Source organism: Simochromis diagramma, unplaced genomic scaffold, assembly GCF_900408965.1.
Source record: "Simochromis diagramma unplaced genomic scaffold, fSimDia1.1 OVJJ01000343.1, whole genome shotgun sequence".
NCBI classification, from domain to species: domain Eukaryota; kingdom Metazoa; phylum Chordata; class Actinopteri; order Cichliformes; family Cichlidae; genus Simochromis; species Simochromis diagramma.
The window spans coordinates 880,702-908,570 of record NW_024386831.1 but is presented as its reverse complement, the minus strand read 5'-3'; the positions used below and the strand labels follow the sequence as shown (position 1 = coordinate 908,570).

At 41.7% G+C, this 27,869-nt stretch overlaps 3 protein-coding genes across 3 annotated transcripts; all 3 read left to right on the top strand.

Annotated features, from left to right (window-relative positions):
- The first annotated feature begins 4,745 nt into the window (after positions 1 to 4,745).
- On the top strand, positions 4,746 to 11,599 carry LOC120731360 (ileal sodium/bile acid cotransporter-like). Its single transcript, XM_040028372.1, has 6 exons — positions 4,746 to 5,444; positions 5,905 to 6,023; positions 6,991 to 7,079; positions 7,518 to 7,693; positions 7,782 to 7,939; positions 11,421 to 11,599. Exons 1-6 carry the CDS (start codon positions 5,047 to 5,049, stop codon positions 11,597 to 11,599), a joined length of 1,119 nt encoding a protein of 372 aa, XP_039884306.1. The 5' UTR covers positions 4,746 to 5,046.
- Positions 11,600 to 15,292: 3,693 nt separating this feature from the next.
- On the top strand, positions 15,293 to 23,946 carry LOC120730861 (ileal sodium/bile acid cotransporter-like). The gene is made up of 6 exons (XM_040027429.1): positions 15,293 to 15,756; positions 16,177 to 16,295; positions 16,440 to 16,528; positions 16,734 to 16,909; positions 16,997 to 17,154; positions 22,840 to 23,946. Exons 1-6 carry the CDS (start codon positions 15,359 to 15,361, stop codon positions 23,025 to 23,027), a joined length of 1,128 nt encoding a protein of 375 aa, XP_039883363.1. The 5' UTR covers positions 15,293 to 15,358; the 3' UTR covers positions 23,028 to 23,946.
- A 1,622-nt stretch (positions 23,947 to 25,568) lies between these two features.
- Positions 25,569 to 27,294, top strand: LOC120730860 (ileal sodium/bile acid cotransporter-like). The gene is made up of 4 exons (XM_040027428.1): positions 25,569 to 26,052; positions 26,511 to 26,629; positions 26,774 to 26,862; positions 27,068 to 27,294. Exons 1-4 carry the CDS (start codon positions 25,655 to 25,657, stop codon positions 27,245 to 27,247), a joined length of 786 nt encoding a protein of 261 aa, XP_039883362.1. The 5' UTR covers positions 25,569 to 25,654; the 3' UTR covers positions 27,248 to 27,294.
- The last annotated feature ends 575 nt before the right edge of the window (positions 27,295 to 27,869 follow it).

Genomic DNA, 27,869 nt, shown 5'->3' with positions numbered 1-27,869 from the left:
AAATTGACAGAGGCTATCTGGCTTTGTTTGGCTGTGAAGAGTAAACCAGTACAGCTAAAAAGTTGTTCACACACAGCAGAAGCAAGCAGAGCTGTGTTCAGCTTAAGAGAGAGGTTTTTGATTGCTGAGAAGGAGTGCAGCAGCTCCATGGTGTCTGTGGCACAAGCAAGATAACCATCAAGCTCAACTGCACTTTGCAGCCTTCTGGAGATTGGTCTGGAGAAGAATTCATCTTCATCAGATGACTCTCTTTGCTGATCCTCACTCCCATGCTCTATCGTTTCAAGATGTTGTTTGATGTATGTTAAGGCTGTAATTGCAAGTAGATAATACTTAGAGAGCAAAATATGTGTATTTAGCAAATCTAATTTAAGAAAAGGGATCACATACACAAAAATCCTGCCCATACAGCTAACAAATAAAAACAATCCACATTATGTTCTTTAAAAAAATATATCATATTGGGAAACATATAACCCTACTGATCAAGAGCCATGTCACTATGATAGGCCTATATCAGGCCAATGATACTGATCAACTGATCCATCAATCTGGCTCTGGTACATGTCAGCTGAGAGCTGGAAGATTAATTTGAGATGCAGCTCAGCACTATGTTCCAGTTTTTTTTGTTTGTTTTTTTAAATATAGGCCAGCTGATTGTAGGCCTGTGAGTTTTAAATGACTACAAATTTAATTTATTGTAATGACGGTGGTTGTCCAAATAATAAGCTAAAACATTCCTACGAATTGTAGCTCAATTATGCATGTGCACACACATGCACGTTAGCTAGCTCCATCTTATTTTAATATCAGGCTAACCAATGGCGGTGACAATATCTTAGCCAAACTAATAACCTTAACACACATGAAAAATAAGAAAGCAATATTGTACACGTATAGTTCAGTGAAACCTCTTACCTCAAGTTTTAAATGACTACAAATTTAATTTATTGTAATGATGGTGGTTGTCCAAATAATAAGCTAAAACATTCCTACGAATGAGGTCAAACAAAGCTTGCACTGCATCTGGACGCTGTCCCCTTTTCTCCCTCTGTACATGAAAAATTCCTCCAGGTACGGCCACGGGGGGCACTCGTCCTCCGTCTTTTCTACGTCGTTTTCATGGTTGACAGTGTTTTGATTTGATAAATTTAAATTTGATATACCTTTATTAGTCCCACAAAGGGAAATTTCATAAGGCTGCCGACCTATTGCACGCAATGGCGGCGCCATCTTACCCTCCGACCATACATACATTACACAAAACATCACATGGGGAAGACAGGTCAGAGAGGTATAACAATGGAAAATGCACCACATGAGGAAAGATAAGGAGAAAAAAATAACTCCCCCCAGACTGAGCTCCAACAGGGAGATCAGTTTGAGAACAGAAAAAAAACCACCTCTGCACATAGCACATGAAAAAAACTCTTAATACACCAAAGAAACACATGACAAGCGACAGGGGTGGGTAAAGGGTGAGAGACAGCCGAATTAGACAGTACATCCGGGCCTGCGTGCGCTGGTCTCCTTGATCCCCGTCAGCATCGGAAGAGAATAAGTGTCGAAGGCGTTTGGAAAGCGAGGGGGGATGAGTGTGTGCATATCAGTGTATATGTGTGCGTGTCCAGAGTTCAGCTGAGACAGTGTCCTTCGCCCTGCTAGGCTAAGTAAACAGTCTTCCAGCCAACCCAGGTGGCCAGCATGGAATGGGAAGGAACAGACTAAACACAGTCGTTATCAGGGTGTTATTGTTCGGCTCCAGCCTTGAGACCGCAACTGGCGCCAAAGGGGGTATCCGCATAAGTGATAGTGATTTTTACTTTAGTGCGAACAGCTCATATGAATTTCAAAGCAGTTCTACAGTCCAACACTGGTCTTTCAATCTCCCGCGAGCTTCGCCATACTTGTGTTCTGTGATGTTGTCATTTCTTGTGCTCAAGGAGACGATTTCTGAGAACTCACGGCAGTGTGCCTCCCCGAGATGTCATCCAATTTAGAGATGATATTTCGGGCTAGCCCTTCTGAGATGTATCCAGTCTGCAGTCAGAGATCTTATTCAGCAGCCGTAGCCTCTCCAAGATCTTATCCGTGCTGACTCAATGAGCCCATTTTGAGAAACTCACACCTCTCCCATCGTTCCAATCCCAGCGGGCAGCCTTGTGGGGGTTTGAACAGCCGGTTCCGCTTTCTTAATTCTTCGATAAGTCAGGGCCAAGCCAGCTCCGATCAGCCAGAACCCTGTTACCATGGTTCCGAATAGGTAGATATCTTCAGCACTCAGGCTCACCCAAGCTCAAACTTCTCGTTGAGAAAGGGGTGTCAATTGCATTTAGTGACCAGTTGATCCAATCCATAATTCCTCTTTTAGGTTTTAGAGAACAGACTGTGAGAGAATATTCCAGGGAAAAGTAAGTAAAAACACAAGACAAGACAAGGACATAAGAAGCTAAGCAGGGAAGATAAGGGAGAGGAGGAGGAGGAGGAGAGGAGAAAAGTGCGACCGCCTTCGTCAAGAGCAAGAGCAGGGTCCTCTGTCTTCATTTTGGCTTCTTTGTCTCCAAATCGTCCGTCTATAAAGTAGTTTATACTCCACCATTTAGCACCTCTAGACACCTGTGCCTGCTGCTGCAGCGGAGTTTATTCTTTGCTTACGTCTTAAATTGGCGGGGTCGCTATTGCACAGCGTTATTGGCTGCAAAAATGCAGATGAAAGGTTTGAATATTAATTCAAATTGTGGGCGTACTCAGTAGCGACTTTTGATTTTATAAGTAGCCAAGCAGATTACATGGTGTAAGTTGTACTCAAGTATGAGTAAAATTACACACTTGAAAAATTACTCATAAAAGTACAAGTACCCAAAAAATCTACTTAATTACAATAAAGTGAGTATTTGTAATTCGTTACGTCCACCCCTGGCTATAACGAACTGATCGGCATAGTATACAGGAATATCTGTATGGCCTGGAAGTCACGAGGTCAAAATAGGACACTCCCCATAGGGTGGTCAATAGATGTAGCTATACTACATTAGCCTGTGGTAGAGAACCCAAGCTTGAAGGATAGAGTGCCTGAAGGGGCAAGATGGGATTTTTTTGTAATTTTATTTATCATTTTAGCCCATTGCTAGGTAGGAATGTCCTCATGTTCTAGGCAACATGATGGGATTAAAATAAAACATTTATTAATCAGATTTGTAAATATAAACATGGTCTTATTTTGATTAAATTAAACTGATGGGGTGGTGTTGTGGTGCAAAAATGCAAAAACATACTACTTTGGTCCTACTTTTGCTGTCATGCATAAATGAGTTATTGTGGATATAAATTACATTTTACTACCATGAAATGAAAATACCACTGTTGTTTAATAGGATGTTATATGTGCATAAATCATTTTAGTGTCTTGGCCTGGCAACCACGTGGCATCCACTCTGTAGATAAGAGCCTTTAGGGGCCTAAAATGTACCTGTGTGCCAAGTTCAGTTGCTCAACTGTGTTAAGGGAGTTGGTGGATAAAGTAGCAAACACACAGACAGACAGACACTTCATGTGTTAAAGTGAGATGCACTAATGTCAGGATTTAGCATGGAAATGCTTAGTTCCTCAATAACCCGCAATATATTTATATGTAAAACATTCAGTTCAGTTCAAGAATGAAAGTTAGACATTGACATGACCATTATGGACTGATATGGGCATCCAGAGAGGATTTAAAAAGGTATTGCGTTGGTGTGTTTTAGGTTTCTAACCTCATGATGTCTCATGTACAGTACATTACATAGTGAGTGCTTAAAATGAAGACTTTACTAAAATGAAACAACACATGATCTGATTAATATGAAGGAAACCCCTGTGAAAGAATCATAAATTACATAAACTAGTCTGAAAAATAAATGATAGATGAAAAATAATAATAATGGATTGCATTTATATAGCGCTTTTCGGGACCCTCAAAGCGCTTTACAATACCACTATTCATTCACTCTCACATTCATACACTGGTGAAGGCAGCTACAGTTGTAGCCACAGCTGCCCTGGGGCAGACTGACAGAAGCAAGGCTGCCATATCGCCCCATCGGACCCTTTGGCCATCACCAGTAGGCGGTAGGTGAAGTGTCTTGCCCAAGGACACAACGACCGAGACTGCAAAGTTGCATAAAGTCAGTTAGGAAGGCAATAAAATATATATGGAAAATAAAGCCACCAATTAGAGAACAGCCCAGGGATCTCCTGGTGGGTTTAAACATGCTCATGTGGCAGATTTCTTTTCTTCTTTTATTAGGTAAACTGTTTTTATGTTGATGATGCTGGTACTATCCTTGTGATAGCTCTTAAATTTCTATCAGGACACTTTGACTTTTTATTGTTTCCACACCTGGTATATTGACATGAAGTGTCCGTAAACATTTTCATCCTTCTTTCATGTTTTATTGTTTTACAGCATCTTGATTCTCTATATAATTAGACCTATGGCACATAAAAAAAAAGTAAAATCAAAATGCAAAAATGAATGACACCACAGACAAATCACCTCTAGCCCACCCCCAATTTATGTGCTCTTTTCCTAACAATGCAAAAAATATTTCTACACTTTCTTTTATGATTGTGTAAGCTGCATGCCTTTATATTGGGAATGTTATGGGAATTGTGCAAAGAACATGTGCTCTGTGGCTTTTCCTGCATGATGATGCTTGATGACATGAGAGTCCAATAAAAATTTAAAACCCACGTGGCTGTAAAAACTGGAGCCAAGGTCCAATGGCATTTCATATTTCATTGGGATTTTCTTTTTTATATGCATGTGTTTTGAACGCTGACCCCATAAAACATAGACTATTGGTTAATTTTTTATCTTTCGGCCCAATTTTATTTGGCTTTGGAACCGTGGGCATAAAGGGCAGTGATCCAAGCTCACTCCATCTCTTTGTCAGGTCCATTTTCCTGGACAGGGGGAGAAACTGGACTCGTCTCATTTCAAGGACCCTAGCCCCAAAGTGTGTGCAAGTTTTAAGGATCTGCTGATATTCTTCTTCTGCAACAACAATGTCCACGCTGAAGCCAACCACCATGCTGCCAGCTATCTGTGACAATGCTGCCACAGCCTGCTCGGGCACAGACTGCCTTGTTCCTCCCAGTAACTTCAATGCCACCCTGGGAGTAGTGATGAGCACGGTGCTCACCATCATGCTCGCAATGGTCATGTTCTCCATGGGCTGCACAGTGGAGGCTGCAAAGCTGTGGGGCCACATTAAGAAGCCATGGGGCATTATCATTGGCTTCCTCTGCCAGTTTGGCATTATGCCTTTCACAGCTTTTGCCTTGTCACTGGCTTTTGGGGTCCAGGCTGTGCAGGCAGTGGTCATCATCATCATGGGCTGCTGTCCAGGTGGCTCAAACTCCAACATCATCTGCTACTGGTTGGAAGGAGACATGGACCTCAGGTGAGACAGCGGGCAGGTTCAATGCTATTTTTTCTTTTTCCCTTAATGTTAAAGAGCAGACTTCCCTGAGCCTTTTTCAGCTGGTGGTTTCTCCCTGTTAAAAAAGGAACCTTCTTTTTTCCCTGCTATCACCAAGTGCTGCTCTTAGAGGACCACTATGTCTACTCTATGATAACTATTTGTTTCTCTTGTGTATGTAAACTAAATAGAATATTTTCATGTTTTTTGGATCCCAGAACACTCTTAAGCTATATTAAGGAAGACTTTCTTGTTGTGTAGCTACCTGGCAGGAGAACACAATAGAATTAATGTGTCATAAGTTTTTATTGGTTTAGAGTTTTATTTACATTTATTCAATGTTAATGCACTATTTAAATAAAACAGATTGTGTTAGTGTGTATAAGCACAGCTAGGGACAAATGCAGAAATCTCATCAGTGTCCAAATCCTTCGCTCCTCAGTATCAGTATGACAACCTGCTCCTCTCTCCTGGCCTTGGGGATGATGCCTCTCTGTCTTTTAATCTACACCAGCGTATGGACATCCAGTGACACCATCAAGATCCCATATGACAGTATCGGTAAGGAAAGCTTTCAAAGAACTGAAACACCTGTAAGAATTTCAAACAGGTGCCTTTAAGAATGTGTATTATCAGGATGTAACTGTGAAGGCTGTTCCTGCCTCTAAGGCAGTGGTTCTCAAAGTGTGTGGAGCACCCCACTGGTGGGGCACAAGTGACCTGGCAGAAAGGTTATGCGGAACTAACATCAGAATCACTTTTATGGTGGAACAAAGACATTTGTGGCAGCTAGGTTAATATTATGCACATCCACTGCATCCCCTGAAAAGCTGCAGCCGCGTGTGCAAGTCTGTCGGCTGTCGACTTACACATGCGGCTGCAGCTTTTTGGCTACAGCCTACACACATCAACAGTACCTAGTTCATTCTGTTTTAAGCTGGTGAGGTGTGTTTGCGGATGGCGCTCAGGTATGTTCACCTGCCCCGCAGACCACGCCCCGCCAAAGCTCTGCTATCAAAAGCAGGCTCACTGCAGCCACCATTAGTGAGTAGTATTAAACTCTCATTTAAATGATATATTTTTCATCTCTGTTCACAAGTTTCTGGATTCCGTTTTTTTAACTTAGACTGAACATTATTTTTCCATGTCTGATAATGTTCACATTCTGTTTAACTTGTTGCTTTTTTGAAGAAGTGGTGCAGACTAATGAAGCAGTCTAGTGACAAAAGTTACAAGTTGTGAAACTGGGTGATTGGGACCCACACCCAGTTTCACACCTTGGCTCAGGCGATTAGAGGATCATCAGGGGGTCCTTTTGTCCCTCTGTGGGGGGATACTCCCACTAGGTTTATATCTGGGACTCCCCACCATTTGACCTTAGAACTGAAGAAGCTTGTCGGATGAGAGGTGAAATGTCTTCAAGTAACTTAAAGAAGTCCAGACGCTTTTCTTTGCAAACTCCTTTGACTACGATGACCTGGATGACTGAGTACCTTCACAGACACAATCTACTATTTTGCATCATCAGGTATCACTCTGGCAGCCCTAATCATCCCGATTGCTGTGGGAATGTACGTAAAGCGCAGGTGGCCTGAGGTGGCAAAAAAGATTCTGAAGGTAGGAATACTCTACAGCACAGGTGTCAAACTCCAGGCCACGAGGGCCGGTGTCCTGTAGGCTTTAGATGTTTCCTTGATCCAACACAGCTGATTTAAATGGCTAAATGACCTCAACATTTCTTGAAGTTCTCCAGAGGCCTGGTAATGAACTAATCATTTGAATCAGATGTGTAGACCCAGGGAGATATCTTAAACCTGCAGGACACCGGCCCTCTAGGCCTGGAGTTTGACACCCCTGCTCTGCAGTTTATTGAATATAATACTACAGGTTTAATGTTTTCACTTATAACATCTTGTGCCTCTGTGACATGTTTCTTTTTAGAAATAGCATTTCCATCATACATACTGGGGGGGGATGTGATATTTCCATTCTATAGTGCCTGACCAGTTAAATCACCTGGACTGGGTTTTAATGGAGTGTTTATGTTGTGCACAGGTTGGATCCATTGTTGGCTTGGTTCTCATTATTATTATAGCTGTGGTTGGAGGAGTCCTCTACCAGTCGTCCTGGACCATTGCTCCCTCCCTGTGGATAATTGGCACCATCTACCCCTTTATTGGATTGAGCCTTGGGTTCTTCCTGGCTCGCTTTGTGGGTCAACCCTGGTACAGGTGAGGTGACAGCAAAATGTTTCTGACACAGCTACATTTAAAATTTGACTTATTGATGAGGTTCGTCATTGTTCTTTTATTTGTTCAGATGTCGAACCATTGCACTGGAGACAGGTTTCCAGAATGCCCAGTTGTGCAGCACTATCGTCCAGCTGTCCTTCAGCCCAGAGGAGCTGGAAATCATGTTTGCCTTCCCCCTCATCTACAGCATCTTCCAGCTGGTGTCAGCACTCGTCTTTGTGGGATGTAAGACCTTAAAACAAACAACACATACATTGGCCATTTTCTCCTGCATTGCTTGACTTTTTTTTAGTTCTTGGTCAGTGAATGCAGCTTCCTTATTTTCCTTCTTTTCCTCCATTGTGATGTTTTTTTGCTGTGTTGAGTCAACAGATTGAGCCAGGTGCTGTGCCATATAAGGATTAAATGTTTAACCCAAGTTTAACCAGTAATAGAGTTGCAGCATGCTTCATGCTTCTCTGGTGGTTTATCTGTGTCAGAGATCAAGTATCATAACACCTATGACAGCAGCGGTGATGCCCAACTAGCTGCCACACAAATATCAGCTACAGGTACCCCTTTAAAAAGGGCCAAAGGGGCTGCCATTCCCTGATGGAATGAGCTCTCACTCCGTGGGGCAAAGCAAGACCTTCGGTGCTGTACGCCAGTGAGCTTGCTTCTATAATCCAGTGGGACAGCCTTTGTCTGCTTCACCAATCCAGCCAGAGGTAGAGCTCTGTGTAAATATACAGCTGGTAACATAAACACACATTCTGAGTGCTCTCAATGTGGGTACGTAGCACACACACTGGACAAAGAGAATGCATCCTCCTCTGCTCCTCAGATGCAAAAGGAGGGAAGCAAAAGCTCAGCAACTCAAACTCCATTCAGTTATAAGATGCAGGCTTGACCTTGGGAAAATAGGCAGCATTCGGACGCAATACGACCTTATGGCCATCAGGAGAGAACACTGTGCAAGAGGGATGCACTGCAACGCATGTAGGTCACCCACTTACTTTGCTGAAGCCAAAGTGAGAACTGATGCAGTCTTATATGAGAGAAATTTCATATCCACAGACTCAATGGGTTCAAAAGGGGGGCTACATATGCCTCCAGCACTAAAGAAAAGTCCCAAGCAGGGACACTGGACTTAAGCACAGGTCTCAGCCAACAAACCCCTTTCAGAAAAGGTATGGTGAGGGGATGTGCACCTGGTGTCACCCCGTCAAAGCCAAAATGACAAGCAGATATAGCTGCTAAATAAACCTTAATCGTTGAAAATGAAAGGACCTTATCCAGCAGCTCCTGCAGGAATTTCAAAACATTCACAAAAGAGCACTGGAATGGGACAGTGTGGCGGTCCTGGCATCATTGCTCAAAGGCTCGCCATTTCTAACAGTACAAGCCTCTAGTGGATGAGGCCGTAGTGTTCTGAATTGTCGCTATCACACTAGGTAGCAGACCCTTAGCAATCAAGTTTGACCTCTCAGCAGGTAAGCATGAAGACGCCACAGATCCGGGCGCAAATGAATTATTTCTCCTCCCACCTGAGAGAAGAGGTCCCTGCGGAGACTAAGTTGACTAAGTTGCCAAGGACTCACTGCTAGCAGGCTGATTATCTCTGAATACCAAGACCCTGTGGGCCACCAAGGGGCCACTACAATCAGTCAGAGAGACTGCCGACGCAATCTCTCTAAAATTGGAGATATCATTTCCACTGGGGGAAATGCATACAGGAGCATGACTGGCCATTGGTGCGCTAGCGCGTCCATGCCCAAGGTTGCATTGTGAACGATTATTGAGAAGAACAGGGGGCAGTGAATATTTACCCTGGAGGCAAAAAAAGATCTACCTGTGCATTGCCAAACAGATCCCAAATCTGAGCCACTATCAAAGGGTGCAACCTCCATTCCTTCACCAGAGTACCCCCCTTGGGGGAAATGAACACTGCACCATAACAGCAGAGAGCGAGACAGCTTTAATAGGGGAAGGGAGGGTGTCCCTCCCTGACTGTTTATGTAAGAGACTATTGTTGAATTGTCCTTCCTGTATAAGACATGCTGGCCCTCCAGGACTGGACGGAAATGTTTGAGAGCTAAGAACACTGCTAACAGCTCTAAGTGGTTGATGTGAAGATCACGCAGGGCTGCGGAGCAGATCCCTCTCACTGATGCACCCTCGCACAGCGCTCCCCACCCCCTTAGGGAAGCATCTGTGGACACCACCTTGCAAAACAACCCCCTCCCATCTGAGAGCCCTGATGCAGTAGCCTGGGCTCCCTCCAGGGATAGAGAACTAGCATGCACGATGCGGTTACCATCAGCCTCCTCCAGAGATGACGCGATGCACACAGGTGGTGAGAGAGAGTCCAGCATTGAAACACTCTCATCTTTACCAGTCCAAGTGGCACTACAGTGATCATAGATGCCATCGTGCCCAACAAATGTAATATCGTCTGGAAACGCAGTCTCTGTCCCAGATGAAACTGAGCGAAGCTGTGATGAAACGCAGCCACGCAGCCAGGTGCAAGCGTGTCACTGAGGCAACTGAGCAGCCAGCTGGCTGACCTGCAGCATCAATGGCGGGGCGTTGTGTGTCTGTGTCTTTAGCACTGATGCACTGATGCTCTAACATCTATGAACAATTTTAAGTGCAACATCTTCATGAATTTTTATGTCACCCAGGAGTTTTTTTGTTTAGTGGGATGTTTTATTTGCTGTTATTTTTCATCCCTCACTTTTCCTTTCAATTCTACTCTCTTTAGTTTGCAAACCAAAAGGTTCTGTGTTGGGTTTAGGTAATTACAAGTACTTTAAGTAATTTAGAGAGAAAGACTTTGGTTTGGGTTAAAACAAACCCCCTAAAAATAGTAATCCTTCACATTTACCTGTGATGAGATGGACCTAACACAATCTCACTAATGCCATACCCCAGTGCAAATCGGAACACATCCGAAGGAAAGACTTTGCTTAAATTAGCAATGCCTGTGTGTTTGAGAAGATGGGGCTACTTAATGTCACAGACGTGAGAATAGCCTTGAATAAACATAGGTTTTAATGTGTGAAAATGTGGAGTGAGGGGATGGATGGAAGTTAGAGTTCACATTGTTGAAAATGATATGGAGGGCCGTCTTCTGCAGAATACCTTGAAATTTTCACTTTTCTTTCAGTCCTGGGCACCAAACATTTGAGAACAGTGGTTTACAGATTATCATAGATGCTTACTAATTTTGAAACTGAACAGAAAAGAAGACGTAGGATGCTTCATATATTGTTGGAGGCAAGCTACAGTTGTAGGCCACAAGCTGCCCTGGGGCAGACTGACAGAAGCGAGGGGCTGCCATATCGCGCCATCGGCCCCTCTGGCCAACACCAGTAGGCAAGTAGGGTAAAGTGTCTTGCCCAAGGACACAACGACCAGGACAGAGAACCCAGGGATCGAACCGGTGACCTTCCGGTTACAGATGCGATTCCCAACCCCCTGAGCCACGGTCGCCACCGGAGCCACGGTCGCCTGTGTGTTTGAGAAGATGGGGCTACTTAATGTCACAGACGTGAGAATAGCCTTGAATAAACATAGGTTTTAATGTGTGAAAATGAATAGAAAAGCATTTATGGCATCTTGCATAGATGCTTTGTCACTGAAGTCCTGTTTATTCCACTTTTAAAGGTTTTGTCCAAAGGTGTTTGCTCACTGGTTCTGAATCTATGGTTTGTTTCCTGTCCAGGCTTCCAGCTTTACAAAAGATTTTGTGGTGGTGGTTCGTCTGCAAACAGTGACGCTCCGTACTTGGAAGGTCACAATCCTGATCTAGAAGAACAAAAGTACCGCCCACGGGAAAATGGTGGCTTTGAGGGCGATGAGAGCAACAACAGGGATGTGAAGGATAAAAGCACTGAGCTGTGATATTGCAGCCCTGAAAACCAGAGATGTTCGGTTGTTGGTATGAGCAATAAGAACTGCATCACTGAACACACCATTCAGACTCTACTGTGAAGACACAATGCACTCTGCAGGCTGTATGTGCACCACACTAAACCATTTGGAAAAGTTTTAGCTGAACAGGGTTGCACAAATTTCTTCCCCGGGACAGTCAGTATCTAACTTCAAGTGGGAACGTGGTGGGGACCAACTGCTGAATTATGTGTTATTTACTTTTATTCATATGTAAATATTTAGAACCACTTTGCCTGTACATTGTTAGTGTCTCTTAATGAGTGCTTCAGTGGTGGAAAACAGGGTGGTTTTTTGTTGTTGTTGTTGTTTTTTGTAATGTGACAGTCATAATTTATTTGATATTACTGTTATTTCAATAGCAACAAGAACACAGTGATGACAATAAAGAACAAAATGCAATATACTGATGTAGTTACAGCGTAAGAAAAATCTATGTGAGATCCAGTCATGTAAAAGGTGCTGTGGAGTTGTTTTTTTGTTTTTTTCAAAGTGTGTGATTGAAACGACCCTGCCTCATGAAGTGACACTGAGGTACAGTTACCGCAGAAGGATAACTCAGATGTGGGTGGTGGTACATACAAATAATCTGAAGAAACACCAATTTAAAAAACTGAGTGCAACTGTACTTGCTTTGGCAGAGGGGTTGGCAGTTAAATAAATGCAATGGACAAGAAGTAGAAATCAAGTAGGATGTAGAAAACCCAAAAGTATACAGATCAGTTTAAGTTACACAAATACAAGAAAAAATGTAAATAGATTGCTATAACATTAAAGAAAAATGTGACATTTCTTATATAAAAAAAAATATGGTTACCAATAAAGCTGTTAGCATGAATTAACTGTGTAACAGCTCCATAAAAGTAGATAAAGATAAACAGATTTTTATTATTGTTGTTATCTAAACAAGCATATTTGTTGGATGTTATTTATGCCCTGCCGGGCACACATGGGGCGGCGTAACCGAATGTGCAGCTTAGTATACAGGAACATCTGTGCCAAATATGGCCTAGAAGTCCCGTGGTCAAAATAGGACATACCCCGTAGGGTGGTCGAGAATAACCAAGCCAAGATCCTGTTGGACTTCCAGATACAAACAGACAAAGTGATTACGGCTAACCAATTGGACACAGAAGTGGTGGATAAGCAGATTAAGATGGCTGTAGTGATAGATGTAGCTATCCTAAATGACAGCAACATTAGAAAGAAGGAACACAAGAAGCTTGAGAAATACCAAGAGCTGAGAAAAGAACTCAAGGAGATGTGGAGGGTGAAGGCAACATTAATCAGATTTGTAAATCCACCATATAGATATACCTGTAGAGGCCTAAAATGTACCTGTGTGCCAAGTTTGGTTGCTCAACTCTTGATTGTGTAGAGGGAGTTGGTGGATAAAGCAGCAAACACACAGACAGACATTTCATGTGTTAATATGAGATGCACCAGATTTAGCATGGAAATGTTTACTTCCTCAAGAATCTGTATTATGTTTATATGTAAAACATTTAATTTAGTTCACAAATGAAAGTTAAATATTGGTATCACCATTATGGACTGATATGGGCATCCAGAGAGGATAAAAAAAGGTATTACGTTGATGTGTTTTAGGTTTCTAAGCTCATGATGACTCATGTACAGTACACTACACAGCAAGTGCTTAAAATGAAAACTTTAATAAAATGAAACAACACGTGATCTGATTAATTTGAAGGAAACCCCTGTGAAGAAATCATGAATTACATAAACTAGTCTGCAAAATAAATGATAGATGATAAATGATAGGTAATGGCAAAGTTGCATGAAGTGAATTAGGAAGGAGATAAAGACTTTAATAAACTAAAACAACACAGGTTGTACTCAGTGGTTAAGAAAAGCGGTAGAAGCACTTAACAGGACAGTCAGAAAAACTCACGACCACACTGGTACTGGGAATTCCACAGTGCTTGTCCTTTAGTGCACATTCTCTACATCTACCTTACAAGGCCCGCTTATCATACATGAAGCACAACCTGTGTTCCTACAACACAGTGTTCCTACAACATTGCAAGTAGTTAAAGAGGTGAAAGACTTAAGGTCCGTCCGGTCCATACGCTCACGTGCAAGAACGTTGCTCTCACTGCAAAGGGAGGGCATTGGTGCATACTTATGAAGTTACTAACCCTTACCTTGCATTGTCTTAAAGAGAAACCACACCATTGTGACTGTTACAACATGTTCTCATTAATTTGAACAAAACCCCTGTGAAAGAATCATAAATTACATAAACCAGTCTGGAAAATGGCAAAGTTGCATAACGTTAGTTAGGAAGAAGATATAATATATGAAAAATAAAACCACTAATCAGGGAACAGCCCTGGGATCTCCTGCTGGGTTTAAACACACTCACGTGGTGGATTTGTTTTTTTTTTTTAAATTAGGGAGGCTGTTTTTATATTAACAGCATTTCAGATTAAAAATTAACTCATGTTCAAAATGGTTGATCATGCAGACTTTGGGGTGTTAATTAAAGATTATGTCACCATGAAATGATGAGCTTTTTCCTCCATGCCTAGTCTCCTGTACAGAACAGAATGCATTCAGCTTGTCAAATTTACATACATTTTCGATCGCTACAGTGTGACTCTGCAGTGCTGTGCTGTATGTTTGTAAGTTTTCTCCCCAACAAACACAACAATGGCTACGAAACATTTTGAACCGTCAAAGGCAACTGCGGTACCACCCATAAGGCAGAGGAAGACGCTAACCATCGCACAAAAGGTTGGACTTCCGGACATGCTAAAGGAAGGTAGAAGTTACCGTATTTTCCGGATTATAAGGCACACCGGATTATAAGGCGCGTTAAGCGAAACAAAACAGATAAGTCAAACTTAACTCATTCTTCTTGCTTCCTCTACTTGATTCATTGATGTTGAATTCTCTGGCAGCCGCTCTATTCACGTTCTGCACCTGAAACAGGGTTTGGTCTTTGGTTTCATTCTATAATACTGGACTTATTTTTCTACAAAGGTTTGAACTTTGAGGGTGTTTAAACAAGAGAGAAAAGTGTGAAAATGTTCATGCCTGTCTGAGAAAAGTGTATAAAGTGTGTAGTGAGGGGTTTTACAGCTTAAAACATCTATAATAATTTTTTTTTAAAAGCTGACTACTTTGCGGATTTTACCTATCTCGGGTTATTTTTTAGAACATAACTCCTACAATAAATGAAGGACCACTGTACACCTTTATTTTGTTTTATGGGCTCTGGGTTACTCATGTTTAAAAGAATGATTAAGAGACCAAAGACGGCCATATATAATTGTGCAAAGGACATGTATTCTGTGGCTGCTGCCTCTTTGAAACTTTTCCTGCATGATGATGCTTGATGATTGTGAGTTCATTAAAACTTTAAACCCACAAGGCTGTAAAAACTGGAGCCATGGTGTAATGGTATTTCATATTTCATTGTGATTTTCTTTTTTATATGCATGTGTTTTGAACACTGACCCCATAAAACATAGACTATTGGTTATTTTTTTATCTTTCAGCCCAATTTTATTTGGCTTTGAAACCGTGGGCATAAAGGGCAGTGATCCAAGCTCACTCCTTCTCTTTGTCACATCCACTTTCCTGGACAGGTGGTGAAACTGGACTTGTCTCATTTCAAGGACTCTAAGAAGCCCCAAAGTGTGTGCAAGTTTTAGTATCTGCTGATATTCTTCTTCTGCAACAACAATGTCCACGCTGAAGCCAACCACCATGCTGCCAGCTATCTGTGACAATGCTGCCACAGCCTGCTCGGGCACAGACTGCCTTGTTCCTCCCAGTAACTTCAATGCCACCCTGGGAGCAGTGATGAGCACGGTGCTCACCATCATACTCGCAATGGTCATGTTCGCCATGGGCTGCAGAGTGGAGGCTGCAAAGCTGTGGGGCCACATTAAGAAGCCATGGGGCATTATCATTGGCTTCCTCTGCCAGTTTGGCATTATGCCTTTCACAGCTTTTGCCTTGTCACTGGCTTTTGGGGTCCAGGCTGTGCAGGCAGTGGTCATCATCATCATGGGCTGCTGTCCAGGTGGCTCAAACTCCAACATCATCTGCTACTGGTTGGATGGAGACATGGACCTCAGGTGAGACAGCGGGCAGGTTCATTGCCATTTTTTCCTTTTTCCCTTTATGTTAAAGAGCAGACTTCTCTGAGCCTTTTTCAGCTGGAGGTTTCTCCCTGTTAAAAAAGGAACCTTCTTTTTTCCCTACTCTATGATAACTATTTGTTTCTCTTGTGTATGTAAACTAAATAGAATATTTTCATGTTTTTTGGATCCCAGAACACTCTTAAGCTATTTTAAGGAAGACTTTCTTGTTGTGTAGCTACCTGGCAGGAGAACAACAGAATTAATGTATTACAAGTTTTTATTGGTCTAGAGTTTTATTTACATTTATTCAATGTTAATGCACTATTTAAATAAAACAAATTGTGTTAGTGTGTATAAGCACAGCTAGGGACAAATGCAGGAAACTCATCTGTGTCCAAATCCTTCGCTCCTCAGTCTCAGTATGACAGCCTGCTCCTCTCTCCTGGCCTTGGGGATGATGCCTCTCTGTCTTTTAATCTACACCAGCGTATGGACATCCAGTGACACCATCAAGATCCCGTATGACAGTATCGGTAAGGAAAGCTTTCAAAGAACTGAAACACCTTAAAGAATTTCAAACAATTGCTCTCAATAATGTGTATTATCAGGATGTAACTGTGAATGCTGTTCCTGCCTCTAAGGTAACCTTTTTATAATCTACTTTTTTGCATCCTCAGGTATCACACTGGCACCCCTAATCATCCCGATCGGTGTGGGAATGTACGTAAAGCACAGGTGGCCTGAGATGGCAAAAAAGATCCTGAAGGTAGGAATACTCTACAGTTTATTGAATATAATACTACAGGTTTAATGTTTTCACTTATAACATCTTGTGCCTGTGTGACATGTTTCTTTTTAGAAATAGCATTTCCATCATACATACTGGGGGGATGTGATATTTTCATTTTACAGTGCCGAACCAGTTAAATCACCTGGACTTGGTTTTAATGGAGTGTTTATGTTGTGCACAGGTTGGATCCACTGTTGGCTTGGTTCTCATTATTATTATAGCTGTGGTTGGAGGAGTCCTCTACCAGTCGTCCTGGACCATTGCTCCCTCCCTGTGGATAATTGGCACCATCTACCCCTTTATTGGATTGAGCCTTGGGTTCTTCCTGGCTCGCTTTGTGGGTCAACCCTGGTACAGGTGAGGTGACAGCAAAATGTTTCTGACACAGCTACATTCAAGTTTGACTTACTGATGAGGTTCGTCATTGTTTCTTTATTTGTTCAGATGTCGAACCATTGCACTGGAGACAGGTATCCAGAATGCCCAGTTGTGCAGCACTATCGTCCAGCTGTCCTTCACCCCAGAGGAGCTGGAAAAGATGTTTGCCTTCCCCCTCATATACAGCATCTTCCAGCTCGTGTCAGCACTCGTCTTTGTGGGATGTAAGACCTTAAAACAAACAACACATACATTGGCCATTTTCTCCTGCATTGCTTGACTTTTTTTTAGTTCTTGGTCAGTGAATGCAGCTTCCTTATTTTCCTTCTTTTCCTCCATTGTGATGTTTTTTTGCTGTGTTGAGTCAACAGATTGAGCCAGGTGCTGTGCCATATAAGGATTAAATATTTAACCCAAGTTTAACCAGTAATAGAGTTGCAGCGTGCTTCATGCTTCTCTGGTGGTTTATCTGTGTCAGAGATCAAGTATCATAACACCTATGACAGCAGCGGTGATGCCCAACTAGCTGCCACACAAATATCAGCTACAGGTACCCCTTTAAAAAGGGCCAAAGGGGCTGCCATTCCCTGATGGAATGAGCTCTCACTCCCTGGGGCAAAGCAAGACCTTTGGTGCTGTACGCCAGTGAGCTTGCTTCTATAATCCAGTGGGACAGCCTTTGTCTGCTTCACCAATCCAGCCAGAGGTAGAGCTCTGTGTAAATATACAGCTGGTGACATAAACACACATTCTGAGTGCTCTCAATGTGGGTACGTAGCACACACACTGGACAAAGAGAATGCATCCTCCTCTGCTCCTCAGATGCAAAAGGAGGGAAGCAAAAGCTCAGCAACTCAAACTCCATTCAGTTATAATATGCAGGCTTGACCTTGGGAAAATAGGCAGCATTCGGACGCAATACGACCTTATGGCCATCAGGAGAGAACACTGTGCAAGAGGGATGCACTGCAACGCATGTAGGTCACCCACTTACTTTGCTGAAGCCAAAGTGAGAACTGATGCAGTCTTATATGAGAGAAATTTCATATCCACAGACTCAATGGGTTCAAAAGGGGGGCTACATATGCCTCCAGCACTAAAGAAAAGTCCCAAGCAGGGACACTGGACTTAAGCACAGGTCTCAGCCAACAAACCCCTTTCAGAAAAGGTATGGTGAGGGGAGCCAGGTGCTGTGCCATATAAGGATTAAATATTTAACCCAAGTTTAACCAGTAATAGAGTTGCAGCATGCTTCATGCTTCTCTGGTGGTTTATCTGTGTCAGAGATCAAGTATCATAACACCTATGACAGCAGCGGTGATGCCCAACTAGCTGCCACACAAATATCAGCTACAGGTACCCCTTTAAAAAGGGCCAAAGGGGCTGCCATTCCCTGATGGAATGAGCTCTCACTCCCTGGGGCAAAGCAAGACCTTTGGTGCTGTATGCCAGTGAGCTCATCTTTGTGGGATGTAAGACCTTAAAACACACGACATATACATTGGCCATTTTCTCCTGCATCACTGGACTTTTTTTAATTCTTGGTCAGTGAATCCTTATTTTCCTTCTTTTCCTCCATTGTGATGTTTTTTTGCTGTGTCGCGTCAACAGTTTGAGCCAGGTGTTGTGCCATATAAGGATTAAATGTTTAACCCAAGTTTAACCAGTCACAGAATTGCAGCGTGCTTCATGTTGTTTCAGTGGTTTGCCTGTGTCAGCTATAAAGTAGAGATGGTACGATACCACTTTTTTATGTCCGATACCGATATCATAAATTTGGATATCTGCCAATACCGATATGAATCCGATATAGTGTGTTTTTTAAACAAAAAAACTGTTTTTTAATATCGTGCTGCTTTTTGTATAAGTTCATACTCAAGTTAAAAAACAAACACTAAAGCTATTCTGTTATACCTGCATGCAAAAAATACACTGCACCCAAAACATTTCATAGTTCAGCAAAACTGATCAGTCTAACAAACTTAAACCTACTCTATCCTTCCTATTCTGGTATTTTAAAGAGTAAGCAACCTAACTAATAGGGTTCTAAAACTCCCAGCAAAAAATAAATAAATAAATAAATAAATAAAATAGGGAACCACCCACCCTCCACCTCATGATGCTTAATCGACGTAATCAACTTTAATTTGATGCAGTGTGAAAAGAAAATGAAAAATGCACAGAAATCAATTATTTTCCAAAAATAATTAAATAGATTCAACATCTGTCTTCAACAGAATTGCAGACTGCACAGATTGTACCTTCCCAAAAAAAAAAGTACTAGCTTACTAGGGTATATTAGACTTAATAGTTACTATATATAGTAATGGACTTCTATACATTTTACATCAGATTAAAATAATTATTTATTAAAAGCTAGATATTTTAAATGAGAATAAGAAAGAAAAGTATGTCTTTGTGCCCCCTTTTCCCTGTTAATGCCCTATCGGCCCCCCTGGCAAAACTTTGCTAGATCTGCCCCGGCTGCATAGAAAAAGATCCTGGTGTAGAACGTAAATAAATTCCAACAACAGCTTATCAAACTTAAACGTGCTGCTGTTGTTCAGACCCTGGTTTCCTCATTCTCACAACTTCTTGGAGATGAAATGCCGGATTGCTAGCTAGGCTACAAATACACACAGCTGCTCTATCACGTGACAAGCACTGCTGCAACGTGCTACGGTTATGAGCCGAGTTACGCCGTGTGGCAAGTTTTGTGAGGTGCTTTCGTGATATTTAATGGATCAGATTACATTTTTTAAATTTTTCTCCGATATCCGATCCAGTAATTTACGTCAGTATCGGACGGATACCGATACGTAATATCGGATCGGTCCATCTCTACTATAAAGTATCGTAATATCCATGTCAGCACATAGTTTGAATATTTTTTCCACCAGTTTCTTTCGGGAAAATTGGGAAAATGGATGACTTTACCTCACAGTCTTATTACTATTTCTTTGACCATTGAATTGTCTAACTGTGAAAGCAAATTACATAAAGGGGGATGCTGCTCAGAATTCAAGGGCACCAGTCAAGGTTAATTCAAGTGTTTCCCAAGAGGTGTCCAGGTGTGCCAGGGACTTTGTGTAAACCAAACATCATTTTGTAACAGAAAAAAAGTAATGTAAGAAATTGAATTTGACTATATTATTGACTGACGCATTTAAAGCTGTGATTGAGGAGAGCATTGGAGAATGGCGGAAAAAATGAAGAAAAGCACCCCCAACATCACCTACAAAAGCTACCTGTCTTTAGAAACTTCCTCGCATGAAGTAATTAGCAGCAGCTTTACAACCTGAGACTCCTGAATGGCAATGACTTTTCACAACTTCCTGCAACAGTGTAAAATAACAGCTCAAATAGACGTTGAGAGGATTATAAGTGACATGAGAGGACAATATATATGTTATAGGGTTAGCTAGGCAACTGATATCTGAAATATCCAGTAGCAACCAACATCAGAGATGTTAATGGTCATTAGTCCAACTGTGGCATTTGTTGGCAGGAATTAACTAAACATTCTCCTGAGAGAAATACTGGCTTCTGTAAAACAGTGGTGGATTTGAACTACAGGGAGTGCAGAATTATTAGGCAAGTTGTATTTTTGAGGAATAATTTTATTATTGAACAACAACCATGTTCTCAATGAACCCAAAAAACTCATTAATATCAAAGCTGAATGTTTTTGGAAGTAGTTTTTAGTTTGTTTTTAGTTTTAGCTATTTTAGGGGGATATCTGTGTGTGCAGGTGACTATTACTGTGCATAATTATTAGGCAACTTAACAAAAAACAAATATATACCCATTTCAATTATTTATTTTTACCAGTGAAACCAATATAACATCTCCACATTCACAAATATACATTTCTGACATTCAAAAACAAAACAAAAACAAATCAGCGACCAATATAGCCACCTTTCTTTGCAAGGACACTCAAAAGCCTGCCATCCATGGAATCTGTCAGTGTTTTGATCTGTTCACCATCAACATTGCGTGCAGCAGCAACCACAGCCTCCCAGACACTGTTCAGAGAGGTGTACTGTTTTCCATCCTTGTAAATCTCACATTTGATGATGGACCACAGGTTCTCAATGGGGTTCAGATCAGGTGAACAAGGAGGCCATGTCATTAGTTTTTCTTCTTTTATACCCTTTCTTGCCAGCCACGCTGTGGAGTACTTGGACGCGTGTGATGGAGCATTGTCCTGCATGAAAATCATGTTTTTCTTGAAGGATGCAGACTTCTTCCTGTACCACTGCTTGAAGAAGGTGTCTTCCAGAAACTGGCAGTAGGACTGGGAGTTGAGCTTGACTCCATCCTCAACCCAAAAAGGCCCCACAAGCTCATCTTTGATGATACCAGCCCAAACCAGTACTCCACCTCCACCTTGCTGGCGTCTGAGTCGGACTGGAGCTCTCTGCCCTTTACCAATCCAGCCACGGGCCCATCCATCTGGCCCATCAAGACTCACTCTCATTTCATCAGTCCATAAAACCTTAGAAAAACCAGTCTTGAGATATTCCTTGGCCCAGTCTTGACGTTTCAGCTTGTGTGTCTTGTTCAGTGGTGGTCGTCTTTCAGCCTTTCTTACCTTGGCCATGTCTCTGAGTATTGCACACCTTGTGCTTTTGGGCACTCCAGTGATGTTGCAGCTCTGAAATATGGCCAAACTGGTGGCAAGTGGCATCTTGGCAGCTGCACGCTTGACTTTTCTCAGTTCATGGGCAGTTATTTTGTGCCTTGGTTTTTCCACACGCTTCTTGCGACCCTGTTGACCATTTTGAATGAAACGCTTGATTGTTCGATGATCACGCTTCAGAAGCTTTGCAATTTTGAGACTGCTGCATCCCTCTGCAAGATATCTCACTATTTTTGACTTTTCTGAGCCTGTCAAGACCTTCTTTTGACCCATTTTGCCAAAGGAAAGGACGTTGCCTAATAATTATGCACACTTGATATAGGGTGTTGATGTCATTAGACCACACCCCTTCTCATTACAGAGATGCACATCACCTAATATGCTTAACTGGTAGTAGGCTTTCGAGCCTATACAGCTTGGAGTAGGACAACATGCATGAAGAGGATGATGTGGACAAAATACTCATTTGCCTAATAATTCTACACTCCCTGTATAAGAAGCAGGAACAATGCACTCTCAATAAGAGGTATTGTTCAACACCGCTTCCTCGGGTCTGCTTCCTGTGTCTCCCCATGCATGCAGACATCTTTAGCATTACTGCACTGATGCTCTAACACCTATGAAAAACTTTAAGAAGTGCAACATCTTCATGAGTTTTTATGTCACCTAGGAGATCTTTTGTTTTGTGGTATTTTTTGCTTGCTGTTTTTTTTTTTCATCCCTTACTTATTCCTTTCACTTCAGGTTAAAACAAACCTCCTGCACATTTACCAGTGACGAAATGGACCTTCCACAGTCCCACTAATGCCATACCCCAGTGCGTCTCGGAACACATTCAAAGGACAGAATTTGCTTAAATTAGCAATTCCTGTGTGTTTGAGAAGATGGTGCTACTTAATGTCACAGACGTGAGAATAGGCTTGCATTAAAATAGGTTTTCGTATGAAAATGTGCAGTGAGGGAATGAATGAAAGTTATAGTTCACATTGTCTAAAATGACATAGAGGGCATCTTCTGCAGAATACCTTGAAATTTTGAATTCTGTCTGTCCTGTGCACCAAACATTTGAGAACCGCTGGTTTACAGTGTATCGTAGATGCTCACTTATACTTGAAACTGAACAGAAAAGAAAACATGGGAAACATGGGAAAAAATTTTCTTGTTATGGCATCTTGCATAGAAGTCCTGTTTATTCCACTTTTAAAGGTTTTGTCCAAAGGTCTTTGCTCACTGGTTCTGAATCTATGGTTTGTTTCCTGTCCAGGCTTCCAGCTTTATAAAAGATTTTGTGGCGGCTCGTCTACAAACAGTGACGCTACATACTTGGAAGGTCAGAACGCTGATGTAGAAGAGCAAAAGCACTGCCCACAGGAAAATGGTGGCTTTGAGGGCGATGAGAGCAACAACACGGATGTGAAGGATAAAAGCACTGACAAAAGCACTGCGCTGTGATATTGCAGCTCTGAAAACCAGAGACTTTGGACTGTTGGTATGAGCAATAACAACTGCATCAGTGATCACAGCATTTGGACTCTACTGTGAAGACACACTGCACTCTGCAGGCTGTATGTGCACCACACTAAACCATTTGGAAAAGTTTTAGCTGAACAGGGTTGCACAAATTTCTTCCCCAGGACAGTCAGTATCTAACTTCAAGTGGGAACGTGGTGGGGACCAACTGCTGAATTATGTGTTATTTACTTTTATTCATATCTAAATATTTAGAACCACGTTCCCTATACTTTGTTAGACAGGTGTCTTAATCAGTGCTTCAGTGATTGTAAACAGGGTGTTTGGGGTTTTTTGTAAGGTGACAGCCATAATTTATTTCATATTAATGTTATTTCAATAGCAACAAGAACACAGTGATGACAACAAAGAACAAAATGTGATATAATGATGTAGTTACAGCTTAAGAGAAATCTATGTGAGATCCAGTCATGTAAATGTAAAGCTGTTAGCATGAATTAACTGTGTAACAGCTCCATAAAAGTAGTAGTAGTAGTTAAACAGATTTTTATTATTACTATTTTGGTTATTTATTATTAATTATTATTTTATTATTAAAATTGGTCAGTAAATCCTATGGTTAGTTGTTGAGTGAGGAAGTAGCTAAAAGCCAAGTGTGAATGATTGAAATAATAATTTAATAGTCATACATAAATGGTTAATAAGAATGTAATCTTTGAAAGTCTGGGGTTTCAGTGATGAGTTTTTCTGTCCATACTCAAGCATCAGACTTTGAAATCAACATATTCACACTTTAATGTATGAGTCTGCTGTACTGCAAAGGGACTTTGTTTAATGAAGCAATTACAGTTTAATTTCATTTACTTGGACATTTTTTTAAATGATGAACACAAACAGTTTTTAATGAATACATTTCTGTTCTCCGTTGTGTAGTTATAAATAAAGATTATTTGCATGTTATTGTTTTTGTGCAGTTGTTCCAATGTCCTTTGTCTTATTTTTTTTAAAAAAAGACTAAAGCTTGCCTTTGACCGTATTGTGGTAAAATGTGAACAGCTGCACGTAGTCTTGGTTCAAGGTCACAATCATAATGTTATGTAAATAAATAGTCACCAAGTAGTCATGCTAAATGACGGTGGATACTAAGAAGACTGTTGAACAACAAATGCAACCCATGGAAAACAATAAAGGACAAGATAATTATGGCTGGAGTTATTGGATTATGTCAAGTTTCATTCATAACAGTGGCACTGTGTCACCCCTGCCATCTAACACCTCAGTTGCTTCAAGCATAGGCTTAGCATCTACAAATTCAATTTTTCAATTCAATTTTATTTATATAGCGCCAAATCACAACAAAAGTCGCCTCAAGGCGCTTCATAGATAGAGAGAAAAACCCAACAATCATATGACCCCCTATGAGTAAGCACTTTGGCGACAGTGGGAAGGAAAAACTCCCTTTTTACAGGAAGAAACCTCCAGCAGACCAGGCTCAGGGAGGGGCGGGGCCATCTGGTGCGACCGGTTGGGGTGAGAGAAGGAAGACAGGATAAAAGACATGCTGTGGAAGAGAGACAGAGGTTAATAACAGATATGATTCAATGCAGAGAGGTCTGTTAATACATAGTGAGTGAGAAAGGTGACTGGAAAGGAAAAACTCAATGCATCATGGGAATCCCCCGGCAGCCTACGTCTATTGCAGCAATAACTAAGGGAGGATTCAGGGTCACCTGGTCCAGCCCTATATGCTTTAGCAAAAAGGAAAGTTTTAAGCCTAATCTTAAAAGTAGAGATAGTGTCTATCTCCCGAATCCAAACTGGAAGCTGGTTCCACAGAAGAGGGGCCTGAAAACTGAAGGCTCTCCCTCCCATTCTACTTTTAAATTCTCTAGGAACAACAAGTAGGCCTGCAGAGCAAGAGCGAAGTGCTCTAATAGGGTGATATGGTACTACAAGGTCATTAAGATAAGATGGGGCCTGATTATTTAAGACCTTGTACTCTACCACAGAGCGAGCGAACACCAAGTGACAGCGCCGACTACTTTGCGGATTTTACCTATCTCAGGTTATTTTTTAGAACATAACTCCTACAATAAACGAAGGACCACTGTACACCTTTATTTTGTTTTATGGGCTCTGGGTTACTCATGTTTAAAAGAATGATTAAGAGACCAAAGACGGCCATATATAATTGTGCAAAGGACATGTATTCTGTGGCTGCTGCCTCTTTGAAACTTTTCCTGCATGATGATGCTTGATGACATGTGAGTTCATTAAAACTTTAAAACCCACAAGGCTGTAAAAACTGGAGCCATGGTGTAATGGTATTTCATATTTCATTGTGATTTTCTTTTTTATATGCATGTGTTTTGAACACTGACCCCATAAAACATAGACTATTGGTTAATTTTTTATCTTTCCGCCCAATTTTATTTGGCTTTGAAACCGTGGGCATAAAGGGCAGTGATCCAAGCTCACTCCTTCTCTTTGTCACATCCATTTTCCTGGACAGGTGGTGAAACTGGACTTGTCTCACCTCAAGGACTCTAAGAAGCCCCAAAGTGTGTGCAAGTTTTAGTATCTGCTGATATTCTTCTTCTGCAACAACAATGTCCACGCTGAAGCCAACCACCATGCTGCCAGCTATCTGTGACAATGCTGCCACAGCCTGCTCGGGCACAGACTGCCTTGTTCCTCCCAGTAACTTCAATGCCATCCTGGGAGTAGTGATGAGCACGGTGCTCACCATCATGCTCGCAATGGTCATGTTCGCCATGGGCTGCACAGTGGAGGCTGCAAAGCTGTGGGGCCACATTAAGAAGCCATGGGGCATTATCATTGGCTTCCTCTGCCAGTTTGGCATTATGCCTTTCACAGCTTTTGCCTTGTCACTGGCTTTTGGGGTCCAGGCTGTGCAGGCAGTGGTCATCATCATCATGGGCTGCTGTCCAGGTGGCTCAAACTCCAACATCATCTGCTACTGGTTGGAAGGAGACATGGACCTCAGGTGAGACAGCGGGCAGGTTCACTGCAATTTTTTCTTTTTCCCTTTATGTTAAAGAGCAGACTTCCCTCAGCCTTTTTCAGCTGGAGGTTTCTCCCTGTTAAAAAAGGAACCTTCTTTTTTCCCTACTATCACCAAGTGCTGCTCTTAGAGGACCACTATGTTTACTCTATGATAACTATTTGTTTCTCTTGTGTATGTAAACTAAATAGAATATTTTCATGTTTTTTGGATCCCAGAACACTCTTAAGCTATTTTAAGGAAGACTTTCTTGTTGTGTAGCTACCTGGCAGGAGAACAACAGAATTAATGTATTACAAGTTTTTATTGGTCTAGAGTTTTATTTACATTTATTCAATGTTAATGCACTATTTAAATAAAACAAATTGTGTAAGTGTGTATAAGCACAGCTAGGGACAAATGCAGGAAACTCATCTGTGTCCAAATCCTTCACTCCTCAGTCTCAGTATGACAGCCTGCTCCTCTCTCCTGGCCTTGGGGATGATGCCTCTCTGTCTTTTAATCTACACCAGCGTATGGACATCCAGTGACACCATCAAGATCCCGTATGACAGTATCGGTAAGGAAAGCTTTCAAAGAACTGAAACACCTTAAAGAATTTCAAACAAGTGCTCTCAATAATGTGTATTATCAGGATGTAACTGTGAAGGCTGTTCCTGCCTCTAATGTAACCTTTTTATAATCTACTTTTTTGCATCCTCAGGTATCACACTGGCAGCCCTAATCATCCCGATCGGTGTGGGAATGTACGTAAAGCACAGGTGGCCTGAGATGGCAAAAAAGATCCTGAAGGTAGGAATACTCTACAGTTTATTGAATATAATTCTACAGGTTTAATGTTTTCACTTATAACATCTTGTGCCTGTGTGACATGTTTCTTTTTAGAAATAGCATTTCCATCATACATACTGGGGGGATGTGATATTTTCATTTTACAGTGCCGAACCAGTTAAATCACCTGGACTGGGTTTTAATGGAGTGTTTATGTTGTGCACAGGTTGGATCCATTGTTGGCTTGGTTCTCATTATTATTATAGCTGTGGTTGGAGGAGTCCTCTACCAGTCGTCCTGGACCATTGCTCCCGCCCTCTGGATAATTGGCACCATCTACCCCTTTATTGGATTGAGCCTTGGGTTCTTCCTGGCTCGCTTTGTGGGTCAACCCTGGTACAGGTGAGGTGACAGCAAAATGTTTCTGACACAGCTACATTCAAGTTTGACTTACTGATGAGGTTCATCATTGTTTCTTTATTTGTTCAGATGTCGAACCATTGCACTGGAGACAGGTATCCAGAATGCCCAGTTGTGCAGCACTATCGTCCAGCTTTCTTTCACCCCAGAGGAGCTGGAAAAGATGTTTGCCTTCCCCCTCATATACAGCATCTTCCAGCTGGTGTCAGCACTCGTCTTTGTGGGATGTAAGACCTTAAAACAAACAACACATACATTGGCCATTTTCTCCTGCATTGCTTGACTTTTTTTTAGTTCTTGGTCAGTGAATGCAGCTTCCTTATTTTCCTTCTTTTCCTCCATTGTGATGTTTTTTTGCTGTGTCGAGTCAACAGTTTGAGCCAGGTGCTGTGCCATATAAGGATTAAATATTTAACCCAAGTTTAACCAGTAACAGAATTGCAGCGTGCTTCATGTTGTTTCAGTGGTTTGCCTGTGTCAGCTATAAAGTATCGTAATATCCATGTCAGCACATAGTTTGAATATTTTTTCCACCAGTTTCTTTCGGGAAAATTGGGAAAATGGATGACTTTACCTCACAGTCTTATTACTATTTCTTTGACCATTGA